At 53.2% G+C, this 14,270-nt stretch overlaps 1 protein-coding gene across 10 annotated transcripts in view; it reads left to right on the forward strand.

Moving 5' to 3' along the window:
* DCDC2C (doublecortin domain containing 2C) overlaps positions 1-14,270 on the forward strand; it is a 94,024-nt gene that overhangs the window by 34,736 nt on the left and 45,018 nt on the right. For all 10 annotated transcript variants that reach the window (XM_049095719.1, XM_049095716.1, XM_025454753.2 and 7 more), the window contains exons 7-8: positions 5,622-5,745; positions 7,950-8,050. In XM_049095719.1, coding sequence (XP_048951676.1) covers positions 5,622-5,745; positions 7,950-8,050 — 225 coding nt within the window. The remainder of the gene's footprint in view (positions 1-5,621; positions 5,746-7,949; positions 8,051-14,270) is intronic.

A 14,270-nucleotide genomic window follows, 5' to 3' on the forward strand; every position in this document is an offset into this window, starting at 1 on the left:
ATAGATGTGATCCTGCCCTACGGATGCGCTTCGTCGCGTGAAGATGGACGACACACGGATTTGTCTCATGGTTAAAAAGTTGGTGTGAGTGAGCCAGTAGGGGCGATAGTTTGTAGGAGGATAATCGACACGTGGAGATGGGTGAGCGGAGCACGGGTCCTAATGTGGGTCAGAGAAGAGGGCAGATTTTCCAGGTGGAGAGAGGGCCCAGGAGATGTGCACAGGACTCCAGCCTCGCAGAGTTTCCTCAGCGGTGTTTTCACATGTGCCGTGGGTACTGAGCTTGAATGTGGGAACAACACGAGTGGTACAACAGTGGAATCTCCTGCTTCAGTGGTTTGGGAGGCCTCTGAGCTCAGAGGACAGAGCCAGTAGCCCGGGGTCGTCATTACTTGCTTTTGTTAATGCCCATATTTCGTTATGTTGTTGTGACGCTGGGTTCCCATAGGGAGGAATAGTTTTCTTTTCCTTTTGTTAAATATTTGTTCTCCTTGGTCTAAAATTTAAGACATGTTTGTTCTGATATTGTTTCTTTTCTTTGGAAATCTATGACTGGGAAAGTTAACAGGTTTTGATGACGATATTTAACATTAAGAATCCTGAAACAGAATGATCACAAATATGCATACACTGCATCAGAAACACAAGGTGTTAGTCAACGAAAAATCATCATTGAAAATATTCTGTGACATGAGACAAGCCATGTAACAGCAGAGCAAACACACTTTATTCCAGAAAACAGAAAGTCCTAGAAAAGAACGCCTTGATTTTAACAAAGGTTGATGTAAAAATCTCTGCGTTTGTTGTAAAAAACACCTGTCAAGGTATTTTTACCTTATTTGTTGTTCCTTGTGTAGAGGTCTACGTGATTTGTTGAGCTGAGAAATCGCCCCATGTGAGGAACCGGTACATTTTTGAGGGTGAAAACTGTCCCATGTGCCAGGCTTCTCTGGCTGCAGGAGGCTGGGTTTTATTTCACTTTATTTTCTGAGGCTGAGTTTTAGAATTAGTCACAGCAACCACATTTTGGTAAGTACGGTTGCTTCTGTATGTGTGTGTGCCAGGCTTTGCACGTGTCTCTTATTAAACTTCTTTGATTTGTTTTCCATGTGAAATGGGGTGCGTCTTACGTACATGGCCTCTGACCACTGCCGTTGGCACTCGTGTGTGGTTTTGCTGTCATCACGGTGAGCCCAGCTAGAGCGGCTCAATTTGCTGTCTCTCCCACTGAGGTACGCATGTGGTTGGCACCACACGTGTTGAACGTTGTTGCTGTGCAAAGCCCTCAAGATGATTGGATCGAAGTGAAAAATTATTATATTCCCAGAAAGGTATATAAAGATAGAAGGGCAATCTGATATTAGTGGAGTACATTCTTCTTGAATTCCTTATATTTTTGCAAAGAAACAACCATCTCTTTTATGGCACCTGAGAAAGGAAGTTACTATTGTGCAGTGGAAGATACCGGTCAGTCGTGTATTACAGGGGAGCAAGCCATGCCCACGTCTAGGAGATGAAAACAGCAATGAGCACCACGTGTCATATGATTCATGGTGTTTGATTCCGTGAAATGAGAAGGCAGGTAATGGCCAGGAGCACAGGGGTCTGGGTGGCTCTGGATGCGGGAAAGTGGGAGAAGCTGGCGTGGATCCAGGTGTCCGTTAACTTGAGCCAAGACTGTTTAGTCCAATGAAGATGACTGAGTGAACCTATTCTTGTTTCGTTATATCAGATCCAGTTTTACAGCAACTCATTTACTGTGATTTTATGTCTTCTTTTCAAGGAAGTGCGGCTAATTTAATAAATGTTTAAAACTGTATTCTTTTATTATTATTTTTTTAAGATTTATTTATTTATTATTTATTTATTTATTTATTTATTTATTTATTTATTTATTTATGAGAGAGAGAGAGAGAGAGAAAGATATAGGAGGAGGGAGAAGCAGGCTCCATGCACCGGGAGCCCGATGTGGGACTTGATCCTGGGACTCCAGGATCGCACCCTGGGCAAAGGCAGGCGCTAAACCGCTGAGCCACCCAGGGATCCCCTAAAACTGCATTCTTATATTAAAATGAATATTTTAATGTGTAAGCCTCTGTAAAATATCAGTAAATAATTAATAAGCTTTGTATTTATATCACATCCTTAACCAGAATGTTGATACTGCCTACTTCTCTTTTGGGCATAGAGCACAAACGTTGGGGAGTGAACAGAAATGAAGACGAGCTAAAACACTGACAAATTAGAGGTGCCTGTGTATGTGTGTGCGTGCACGTGTGTGTGCGCACGCGTGAGAAACAGAGATGCCTACCGTGGGACACCCATGCTTTAATGACCAGGTCTAAACTGTAAAGTGCAACATGGAGCAAGTGCCTTGGAACTGACATTTGCAGGCCAGTGACGTCAGGACCATGGCAGTATCACACAATATCCAAGGCTGCGTTTGTGTCTCCTTCTAGTGGCCTGAAGGTGCAACAGTTTGGTTCAAATGTTAGCAAATGTTGCACTTTAGCAATGCTTAGAGTGGGGGCTGGTTCACTGATGGCACACCTCGACCCACTTGGAAGCGGGACGGTCACTCTGGAAGCTGGTGGGAGGGCGTGCCCGGACTCTGAACTTAGCCGGGTGGTTTCTGTTCTTCTAATTCACATTACCCCGGGAGGCTGCCTTTCATGTGCCCGAGCAAGACTATCTGTTATAGCAGCAGCAGAGTTTAGCTGGATTGGACAGTTTCTCTCCAGAGAAGAATGGTAGTCCCCGGAGCACTACAGAGAAGTGAGCACAGCGTGCCCCACGTATGTTTCCTGAGGATGTTTTTAATGGGAGAAACGATGAATGAAATTAAAAAACAGCCCCCGTCACCTTTGCAAGAAGCGCTCGTGCTGATATCAGATTTGGGACTCAGAGCAGGAAGAAGCGGGGACAGGTGACACCTAGAAGTTTCCTCGTGTGGGGAAGACACAGATTCTCTGTTTTCCTGCTCAATCCGTTGTTTCCGAGAGCTGCCGTAAGTCTCTGTTGCTCTGACAATAAAGGAGCACGCGGAGTGTCCACTGTACACCACGTGTGTGTATAAAGCTGAAGGCTGCGTGCCCCGTCCTTGGGGAGCTCAGGCCAGGGGGGCGCTGGTGGGTGGAAGCTGCAGGTGCGTGGCCACCGGGTGCACGTGTGCCGGGGGTGGGAGTGCAGACGAGGGCTCCTCCGCTTGGGACACGGCGACGTTGGAGCAGGGCCAGCTGTGCAGGCACATCTGGGGCAGCAGGGCGGCGTGAGGCTGTGCCTCGGGCGCAGGAAGGCAGGCGGGCAGGCCCGTGTGCGGGATGTGAGCCCAGTCGCCTCCCAGACCCTGCACCCTGGCAGCCCTTCCCCTGTCTTTGCTCTGTTCTTCTTTTCCTACTCTTCTTGCATCTTCCCACTCAGCTCAGGACACCAGCAGAGATTTACTGAGCACCTGCTGGGATTACTCCATAGGGCCCGTATCCGTGTTGTGAGGTCGCCGATTGCCTGGGTCCAGGAATGCAGAGGGCGGCTCCTGGGTTCTGCTGGCGACGACGTGTGGGTGGGTGCTCCGGGGACCCAGCACAGGGGCCTGAAGCCGGGGGGAAGGGAGTTGCAGGTGGAGATGGCTGGATGGTGGGCGGGAAGGCCCGGGCGGTGGTGGGGGGCCCATGGGGGCTAGGAAGGTGGACGGGCTCCGACGGGACGCTCACAGCGCTGAGCTGAGGCACGCGCACTTCATCCTGCGGCTGGGACACTCCCGTGAGTGTCTGAAAGGCACAGGGAGAGGAGATTCTAGCGCTGCTCACTCATTGGGCAAGTATTTACTGTGTGCCTACTGTATACCACCCGGCTCCAGGCTCCGGGAATCTGTTATTAGACGAACATCCCTGGTCCCATGAGGCTTCCAGCGTCCTAGTGGTGAGAGGCAAACAGTAAACATCCTAAATGAAGGCTGCCTGCGGGGCTGGGGCGACAGGATGAAGGGGAGGAGGGGCCCTGGGTGTGCAGGCCATTGCGGTCCTTGTGGAGAGAGACGGGGACAAGCCAGGCCTTGGGCTAAGACGAGACGAGAAGCCACACCAGCCGGCTCCACATTTCACTGGATGTCGTAGGAATAAGGTGCTTTAAAACACTGGTGTTTCCTTCAGGCTCTAGGTAAGGTGTGAGATTCAACAAGAAAATCAATTTATTGCACTTATGGCCGCTCTTCACCCACCATTGCGCTGGCCCGAGGTTCTGTGTGTGTCGGGCCACCTTCCAGCTGGGTGTGGACCAGCTCATCTTCGTCTTGTCGCCGCCCCAGGGGTGACCGGGCCGGTGGCCAGGCCGCGACGGTCTTGGCTCTTGTGTGTGCTTGGCTCTGTGCCAGCGCTGCTCTTGTGTCCTCACGAGGGCACCGTGCTGTGTCACCGTCCGTTGACCATTACTTCAGAGGTAACACGGTAAATACGTGGTGTCTGTCAGAGGGGCCGAGGATCAGGGAAATGGTTGCGAGAAATAGGCATCAGCGATGCTCCAGGAGCCTGGCAGGTTGTCAGGATCCCTGCCCCCCGCTGCCTGCGAAACACGAGCCACACACACGTACCATGTTCTGTCTCTAAAACCATTTATTTTTTTTTTTAAATATTTCTTTCTTGATGACAGACACAGGTAGAGGGAGAAGCAGGCTCCAGGCAGGGAGCCCGATGTGGGACTCGATCCCAGGTCTCTAGGACCAGGCCCTGGGCTGAAGGATGCTGAGCCACCGGGCTGCCCGCTAAAACTAGCTCTGCTGAGATCTTGATTCCTATGCTCTGAGCAGGATTGCAACCTTTACAGAAGCCCCTTAAAATGGGTAGAGAGATTTTGCTTGGTTCTTGTGTTTGCTTGTGGGACTGTTCTATGCACCTTAATTTCCGCCAGGAGAAGCCGGCCAGTCACTTGCATCGTAAATATATTGATGGTACAGGGGGGTGTTTGGTTGACGTTTCTCGGGTGCCGTGGAGAGCTCAGGAGAAACCTCTACGTATATAGTTCTGCCTATGTTCGGTAAAGATAGAAAACTGGGACGGCGCTTTGTATCATGGGGACAGTTTGTGGGATGGAGCTGGAAGGGCCCCTGGGATGAGCTCACCGTTAGCTTCGCTTCCACTGTGACTCCCACGTGCGTGGTCATCTTCCGCTGTCAGTAGATTTTTTTAGACACCTGAGTTTCCCTTTATCTCAACTCAAAACAAACCTGCCATGTGCTTAATATCCTTTTATCAGAGATGCCTCGCCTTGCTTAGAGGTCCCAGCGGGAATAGCTTTGTGAGTTGTTGGAAACAGGGGCGTTTATTCCTGAAGCTTCCAGGTGTGTCTAAAACCACACGGGCCTCCTCAGACGCACCTGTGCCCTTTCCAAAGCCGCCCCTCGCTGTGTCAAGCCTTATGGGGGCACCTCCGGAGGTGCTGACCTCACCCAGGGAGGGGAGTGTTTGTGCCACTTTGCTGGAGACAAGCATAAGGGACTGAGGCGTCCAGACGGTGCCGGGAGGGAGGTCTCCTCCGGGCGCCCGAACGAGGCCGGCGCTTGCCCAGGGGTCAGACTCATGGCTCGCCGCTGTTCCTAATGTAGTTTTCATTCTTGGTTTGTGCCTTAGGAGGATTCCCAAGGAAAAGAACCTCATAAATACAACATTTCCCGTAAGGAACAGGATTCTGTGTTTTATGCCAAAGAGGGGAAGAAGAAAATGCTGGTAGACTCTTTAATCCCAAACGGCGCAGGTAATGTGGATTTCATCATTTTTAATGGGCGTTAAAAATGCTGCCATTTTAAGAATGTGTTTTTTTTTTTGTTTGTTTTTTGGGGGGTCAGTTTCATGCTGCAGGGAGAAGGCTTGTAACTGTCTGATTTTGACACTTGTGACTTTCTGATTTATTATGAGACCTTCAGCTCCAAGGGCCGTGGTAGTGGGAGGAGGGAAACAAAATCCCGCTGGTGAAGGCGATGGACTTCTCCACCCAGGAAGCCCTCCCGGATCGATGCAGGAGTTCAGTCCTCCCCGTGCACATCAGGGCAGGCGCGAGCTCTCACCCTGAGGGCCGACGACACAGCAAACAACCCGCAAACCAATCAGCCTTTGGGGGGAAATGCAAAACTAAAATCCGCCTGATTTTTTTTTTTTTTTTGAGGGTGAGGGACATTTGAAAGATTAGACTTTGGAGCTGATTTTATTTTATTTTTATTTATTTTTTAAAGATTTTATTTATTTGAGAGAGAGAGAGTGAGCGAGCACACAAGCAGTGGGGAGCTGCAGAAGGAGAGGGAGAAGCAGGCTCCTCTTCGGTGCGGGACTCGATCCCGGGACCCCGGGATCATGACCTGAGCCGAAGGCAGACGCTTCACAAACTGAACTACCCAGGCGCCCGTGGAGCTGATTTTAAAATGAAATAATTAAAAAAAAAATACTTGTTCCGCTCCTGCTTCTGTTTTGCGGAGCCCTGGCTGGGAGCTGGCCACCTGGGGTCCCTTCAGCGTGTGTCGCAGGTGCTTCGTGGGTGGCTGGTGACGCGGAGCATAGGACCAGGGGAAGGGGGGCTCTGCTTTGCTACTCTGCAGCATCTGACAGTTTGGGGGCATCATTTTTCTTGAAGACTTCCCCTTCCTGGGTCCTCCCCACACACCGCGGGTCAGGCTTCCTCCTCTTTATGCTCTGATTGTCTCCTAGCTTCCGGGGAGCCCTCTGCTTGCTTCCAGGTGACAGTCTCTACTGTCTCCCTGCGCTTCTCTCCTGCTGCCTGCCCGCTCTGGGCTTTCCTGTCCCAGGTGATGGTCCTGTCCCACTGCTCCCGGGGGCCCTGTCTGGTGGGGCCTCGGGGGCCTGTGCCACTGTACCCTGGGGACCCTGTCCTGCTGTGCCCCTGGGTCCCTGTCCCGCAGGGCACCTCTGGAGGCCCGGGGGCCCGGTCCCGCTGTGGCCCAGACACTGGTCTGGACAGGGGGGTGGGTACTGAGACACCTGTCCTTCCATGGCACTCCTGCCTGCTGGGCGCAGCTGACACCACGTGCTGATGCAGCCTGACCATGGCCAGGATGGGCCCAAGACCAGAGCCTGTTGCCCCATAGTCCCCGAAATACTATAATATGTCACCGCTAATAGAGAATTTAATCAGCGCATGCAACATTTCCTTCTTGGCCAAGCCTGTCTTTCGTGGCTGGGACGGCCCGGCACGCATCTGACCTTCCCTCCGGGAAGCGGAGTGTTGGGACCCGGGTTCCTACTGCCCTCCCAAGCCTGGGGCCCTCGGCTCATTCCTCGTTTACAAACGGACGCAGTGTAGACGGGTCCATCGGAGGCTCTTAAGTTCAAGCACGCAGAGGGGAGCCTGGAAGCGCCGTGGGGGACCTGACGGATGCTGCATCTGCCTCCTCCTTACCTTCACCGCTTCCGCCCAGGACTGCGGGAGGGTCCTTGGGGGGCCGGGGGCCAGGACGGGGGTGGGAAGGACAAGGAATGGAAAGAGCTGGGGTCCCTGCGCCCCTGGCCGCCGCGGGTACCTCCTCTGGGCGTTGAGGGAAGGGGCCGGGCTCCTGCTTTTTCTTTTGCCGTCACCTAGTCTCAGGCGGAGGATGAGGTTCTCCAGACCCCCGGGATTCTGTAAGCACGTGATACACCCGGTCGTAACGCTGATGAGATGGTTTTTGTGTCAGCTCCGGGGACTATGTCACACCGTGCGATTTTAACACCTCGTTTGTCAAAACTCATTTTGTTCATTACTTCAAAATACGTTCTTGAAGTCATCTGGGAGTGACAGAGGTGCGTGTGCCCAGACCGTGATTGTGATGTGTGCGGGGTTCTCAGAGTTTCTTTCTGACCTGGGCCCTGGGCAGAGGAAGCCCAGAGGTCGCCGAGCCATGACTTTGGTTTGGGCCAGAAGATGTGCAGTGGGCATTGGCATGAAAACCTGTTTGTGCTGTTTTTCTCTAGAAGGCGACGTGTACAAAGCGCAGACTCCTAGCACGGAAACCCAGGGAGCGCCGGAAGTCAGAGAAGACAAGGATGTGCAGGTGGAGGTGCCCGTGGACCAGGTGGGTAGCAGGTGTCGTGTGACCGTGCCCTCGGCCTTCTTCCTTCGGCTCTGTCAGCCCCGCCTGGCTGCAGTCTCCTCCTCCCCCGACTCCCAGGCTCACCCAGGCTCTAGATTGTTCTCTGCCCCCTCTGGTCAGTGACTGCTCATCCCTCAGGTCCTGCATCACACGTTTTCCTGCCCGCTACTCTCCCTGGTGGGTTCTTCTGCTATGGGGACTGTTATGAATTTGGAGTCCAGCCTAGACTGGTGAGGTCCTGTCAGGTTTGTGACCGCGTAGTCAGCTGTGTTGTCACTTGAGTGCTGTCCGTTTCCCTCACGGTGAGGACGGGGTCGGCCTGCTGTGCTCGTTGCCGTCAGCCTTGTCCCCGGGACGGTGCCTGGCAGGGGAGGCCCTCAGAAACCACCGGCGGCACCACAGGGTGCTGGGATGCGTGGGGCACCAGGTGACGTGGTTGGGGATCGCAGGTCTCCCACTGCTTGGCCGTCTGACCCCCTCCCCCTCACCCGTGCGGTGGGCATTGATGCCCCTGGATGGCTCCTGGGGGGCAAAGTGAGGTCCTGCACTTGTGAGTACCTGGTTCTAGGCCTGGTGTGCCCCCGCCCCACCTCCTTGGGGCTCACAGAGGCATGAGGTGGAGGGAAGTGGGTGAGGCGTGAGGGGGCCACCCCAGCCTGGATGGGAGCAGAAGCACAGGGGCCTGGTTCCAGCCCGGCTCGCCCCGTGCCCACCCGCTGCAGGTGCGTCTCCACGGGTCTCTGTCCCCAGCCCCTGGTCCTGCAAAGGGCCGGCGGGCCGGGTGGGCTCTGAGATGCACAGCTTTGTCCCCAGTATCCACCTGAGGGCACTAGAAACACATTTCTTATTTTTTAGTAAGATTTTATTTGTTTATTTAAGAGAGAGCACGAACAGGGGGAGGGGCAGAGGGCGCAGCAGAGCCCCGCTGAGCAGGGAGCAGGGTGTGGGGCTCGATCCCAGGGCCCTGAGATCATGACCTGAGCCAAGGCAGACACTGCACCGATGGAGCCCCCCCCGGCGCCCCAGCGTCCTGTGCAAGTTCCACGTGGGCATCAGAGCTCTGTTTTCCCCCCTCTGACGTGGACTCGGCGTCAGTCCTGCACGTGTGGTTAGAGCCGAAGCCCGGGCGACAGCGAGCTTTCCGCTCCCCTTTGGAAGATCGCGCGTAATTTTCTCATTTTATTCTATTTTTCTTTCCCGTGGTATATTTTACGAACGAGACAGACCACGTCCGGCCCTGGCCACTTCCTCTGGCATCTGGAGCACTTTCCCCGGGGGTCCTGTTGTGTTCTCTAAATTGCCAGTGATAGCATTTATTCTTTTCCTCGACGTGGCGAGAAATGACCAGAAGATTCAGTTCTCTCTTAAAACCCAAACTAACCATGTATGTTTATTGCACATTTAAGGATTTTTGTAATAACTAAATGCAGACATTTTCGGCAGTTAGGGTTATACCAGAAATTAGCACCCGGCCCCCCTCCAACGCTGGTTAGGGTCCTCGGGGTGTTCCCGTTCTGGGCAGGTTTGCAGCACAAGTGTAGTCCCTAGTGTCATGCAATCTCCATCACTGTGACCGAGAAACGTTCTGGGGAGTTTGCGTCGCTAGTGTTTGATTTCCGTGGTATTCGGGGCAGTGCGGTGATGGGGGGTCCCCAGAAGGGTGAGTAGTGGAGGGAAGGAGGGGCTCCGGGGGCTGACGGGGCACTCCTCCATGGAGGGGGTCAGGAAGGTCAGAGGGAGGAGGAGGCCAGGCCCGGGGGTCAGGAGAGCCGCTGCCGCTGTCTAACCACGCCTCTCCCAAGGGGTGGGGGGTGGGTGGCGGTGCCTGGGGCTGCCTGGGTGTCAGGGGATGATGTCAAAGCAAGTTCTGCGGCTTTGAAGGACAAGGAGGCCATGGGACTCCCAGCTCGGCTGCCTCATGGGCTTAAAAATGAGAGGTGTGGGGGCTGGGCCAGTGGGGGGTAGCGCGTGCACGTGCATGTGAGCAGAGACACACACCTGCTGCCACCTGCGGGGCTGGAGACGAGCGGCTGGAGGAGCTGAGCGGGTGGTGGGGTGGTGGGCGCCCGGCACACCTGGAGGTCCGCTTACTGCCCGCCCCCCTCCCCCCGCCCCCCGGCAGGGGCTCGGCTTGGGCTCCGTAAGTCCCAGGGGACAGACGCAAAGAGGGTCCCAAGGGATTGGATAGACGGATGCCCCGCGGGGCAGGTTGAGCTGAAGTTTGTAGACAGACCCGTCCCCGGACTGAGTTCTGTGTCTTTGAGGACAGGACTCCCCGAGGTCACTGCCTTCCCCGTCCGTCCCCCGGGAGACCACGGTGCGCGTTAGCATAGTCGGTGTTGCAGAGAAGTCCTAACATTAGACTAACGTGTAAGCTTTTGGGTTAACGCCGGTTTCCTTCCCCAGGAATGATTTTCCTTCTGGGATCCCCGTGAAGCACGGCGTAGGCCCTGCCACCATGCAGTGTCCAAGGGGTGGTTTTCTGCCCTGGGGGAGGGGAGAAGAAGGTGGTGTTGTGGAGCAGGGCAGCAGGATGTGGTTTGGCGGGTCCGCCGGGTGGGGTCCTCACGCAGGGGACGGACACTCTGCTACCTGCAGACCTGGCCCGGGTGGGGGTTCGATCAGAGTGGCCCAGCCCCGGTGGGGGTTTGCCCCAGAGTGGCCCCCACGCCTGGAGAACCACGTGTTTGTCTTGGTTCTGTGTTTGCGTGCTGAGTGAGCTCTGGGCACGTGTTGCGGCTGCTGGTTTCCTTGTGGGGGGAGGAAGATGCTCCCACTGATGCCCTTGGGACTTCCCAGCCCGTTAATGAAGGAGGGTCTGGCCTCCGTATTAAACTATTAGCTTATAGTGTTGGCTTTTATAATAACCTGGAGTACTTTGCTCGTGTTTTTGAGGAACTGGTTTTCACCTTGTGGGTGAGCCTGATGATGTCACATGTTACTTTTTATTTTTTATTCATGAGGGATGCAGAAAGAGAGGCAGAGACACAGGCAGGGGGAAATGCAGGCTCCCTGCGGGGAGCCCAAAGTGGGACTCGATCCTGAGACCCTGGGTTCACATCCCAAGCCGAAGGCAGAGGCTCAACCGCTGAGCCACGCAGGTGTCCTGTCACATGTTATTCCTTATCCCCGGGGCCTCACCTTGTCTTCACTTTACTGTTGCTGTGAAGATACAATATTACAAAATATAACATCTCAGTGACTCCATTTATGAATTTGGAGTCCAGCCTAGACTGGTGAGGGGAACCTCAAGAACTGGGCGTCCCCCAAGCCTGAGGGCGTCGTTGGAGCTGAGCGTACTCACTTGCAGTCGAGAGCACCAGTTGCCAGCAGAGGACTGGAGGGAGCCTTGGCGAGGGGCGAACGTGCTAGAGGCCGCTCCACTCACCATGGCGACATCGCCGTGTCGCTGAACTCCCTCCGCTAGGCGAGGACTCCAAGTCCCGATCAACGGAGAGGGTGGGCTGTCCTTTGCTCCTGCTGGGTGACGTCATGGAATGTCCACCTTTTGTGGTGATGAGCGAGACTCACACTGTGGCCTCTCATCTTGCCTGTGTTCCAAGGGCTAGAAACTTTTGTACTTTTGAGTTGGTTTGAGAATCTCTTGTTGCTGCACAGAGAGGGGAGGACGGGGGGATCAGAAAGTGGGGCGGGGGTGTCGGGAACAGCGATGAGCAGAGAGGCCACAGCTGCTCTGAGCATTGCTCCCTGACAGTCCAGGACGATGGTTGATTGCACGTTTTGACCTGCGTTCTGATTCCTAAAATGTCCTGTTTTTGTGGTCCTGTCTTCCGGTTGTTTTCTTTGTGATTTTTTTTAATAATAAATTTATTTTTTATTGGTGTTAATTTGCCAACATACAGAATAACCCCCAGTGCTCATCCCGTCAAGTGCCCCCCTCAGTGCCCGTCACCCATTCACCCCCACCCCCCGCCCTCCTCCCCTTCCACCACCACTAGTTTGTTTCCCAGACTTAGGAGTCTTTATGTTCTCTCTCCCTTTCTGATATTTCCTACCCATTTTCTTTGTGATTTACTCACAAAGATCGATGCGTCCTTGCAGTGATGCACACCACTGTTTCTAGCCTCCACCTTCTGTCTCTTGGTTTTCTCCCAATGGAGACATTTGCAGTTGCTTCGGTAGAGCCTCTTTCTCCTGCTCACGTTGGGCTCCTGGTGGTGAGAGCGCATCCCCAAGCTTTTCTCAACTTGGCGCTGAGACGCTTGTAGAATTCCACTGATGGCCGTCGTTGGCTCATGGGAGAAACGAGGTCGAGATGCCAGGTCAGCGGCGCTCTTCTCAGTAACCACATGATCTCGCTTACGTGTGTTGTCGCTGCTAAAGCTTCAGTGTCACCGAACCCTATTAGTCCTGAACCAAGTGGCTCCTGACCAAGACGGAAGGCGTAGCGTGTGGGAAACACAATGCAAGGGACGGGGAGAGAGCCCTAGGGTCTGGCACTGGGATGTTACTAAGTGTTACGCTGGATTATAGTTGGTCTTGACTCACATTTTCTTTTTTCCTGTACTATGTTGTTTCCTTTCGAGTTTGTGTTTTTAAGATATTACAAATTATTTCCAATGCTTTTTGTTTCTCTCTAGTTTTATGTTTTTAAAAAAGATTTTATTTATTTGTCCATGAGAGACAGAGAAAAAGGCAGAGCCACAGGCAGAGGGAGAAGCAGGCTCCATGCAGGGAGCCCAATGGGGGACTCGATCCCGGGGCCCAGGGTCATGACCTGAGCCAACGGCAGACGCTCAACCACGGAGCCACCCAGGTGTCCCTCTCTCTGGTGTTAATAGCACACACTGTATCCCCTTGCCGACATTTCTATCAGCAGGCCTTGGGTGGAGGTCTAAAAGAGAAGATGCTCTATCAGCTTTGACTCTCTGGGGGAGATAAATTTTTACACCGGCTTCTATTTCAAAGTCGTGAGTTATTTTTTTTTTAATTTTTTAAATTTTTATTTATTTATGATAGTCACAGAGAGAGAGAGAGAGAGGCAGAGACATAGGCAGAGGGAGAAGCAGGCTCCATGCACCGGGAGCCCAACGTGGGATTTGATCCCAGGTCTCCAGGATCGCGCCCTGGGCCAAAGGCAGGCGCCAAACTGCTGTGCCACCCAGGGATCCCCAAAGTCGTGAGTTATTATACCCCAATGTTAAGGAAACATTTCTTAGCTCTTATAATTTACACAAAATGCCACCCAGATAGTAACACACTGAGGTTGAAATCCTTCCTTGATTCAAGGTGCGCATTTTTCACAAAAGCAATGTCTTCTGCCAGAGTTAAGGTCATGTTGATTTTTATAAATATCTTAAAAGACAGAAAAGTGCCTAGAATGGTGGGTTCTCTTTGGCGCAGGACTCTGACTTTTGAGTTTTTCTGGGGGAAGGGAGAGATACTTTAGCATTTTTCACCAATTCCACTCTCCAGAGCGCCGTTACGTCGTCATTCCCCAGCGGGTGCTGGGCACGTCCAGTGGATGCTTGGGAAGGGAAATCAGGGGACCGGGTTGGCTCCTGACATCTACTGAAACGTGGTCATTTTCAGAGAGTCCCCCGGGGCCAGTCCCAGCAGAGAGCGGTTTTGCTTAGATTCCCTGTGGCAACCCGAGCAATGCACCTGAACTTTAATTCATTTCACTCCAGAGAAAGAGCTAAGAATGAGACATGAGCTAATGTAAAACCAAAATAATTTGGATTAATTAGGAGAAGGTCAGTATGCATTTGTATAATCTCCGACTTGTTTAATTAGAAAAGACATAATGGAGCTTTAAGCTTTAAGCTTTGTAGGTGCAGGGAGTAGCTCGGATTAGGCTCACTAAGGTCCCTGGGGTACTCCCTTTAATGAATAAATTAAAAAGCATAATTAGCAGTTTATCTGTTCGGATGCTTCTAGCTGGAAAGAACAGCAACCCACGAGAAGCGGCTCACACGTGAGGGACACTTATCCGGAGTCTGGAGGCCCCTGCGTCATGGGAGCTTGCAGGGTCGGCCGGCCCAGCCGTGTCATCCCGGGCCGGTCGCTGGCGTCGCTGCGCCCGCCTTCCTCTGCACATCGACTTCAGGCCTCAGGCTTGTTTCTTCACGGTCTCAAGACGTTTCCTCTGCTTTCAGCGGCACGTTGAGACGTGAAGGCTAATGTGACGAATGGAGACCCCACTTCCCTCCCTTGTGCCTTTATCAGGTGGTGAGAACAG

Source organism: Canis lupus, chromosome 17 (assembly GCF_003254725.2).
Source record: "Canis lupus dingo isolate Sandy chromosome 17, ASM325472v2, whole genome shotgun sequence".
NCBI classification, from domain to species: Eukaryota; Metazoa; Chordata; class Mammalia; order Carnivora; family Canidae; genus Canis; species Canis lupus.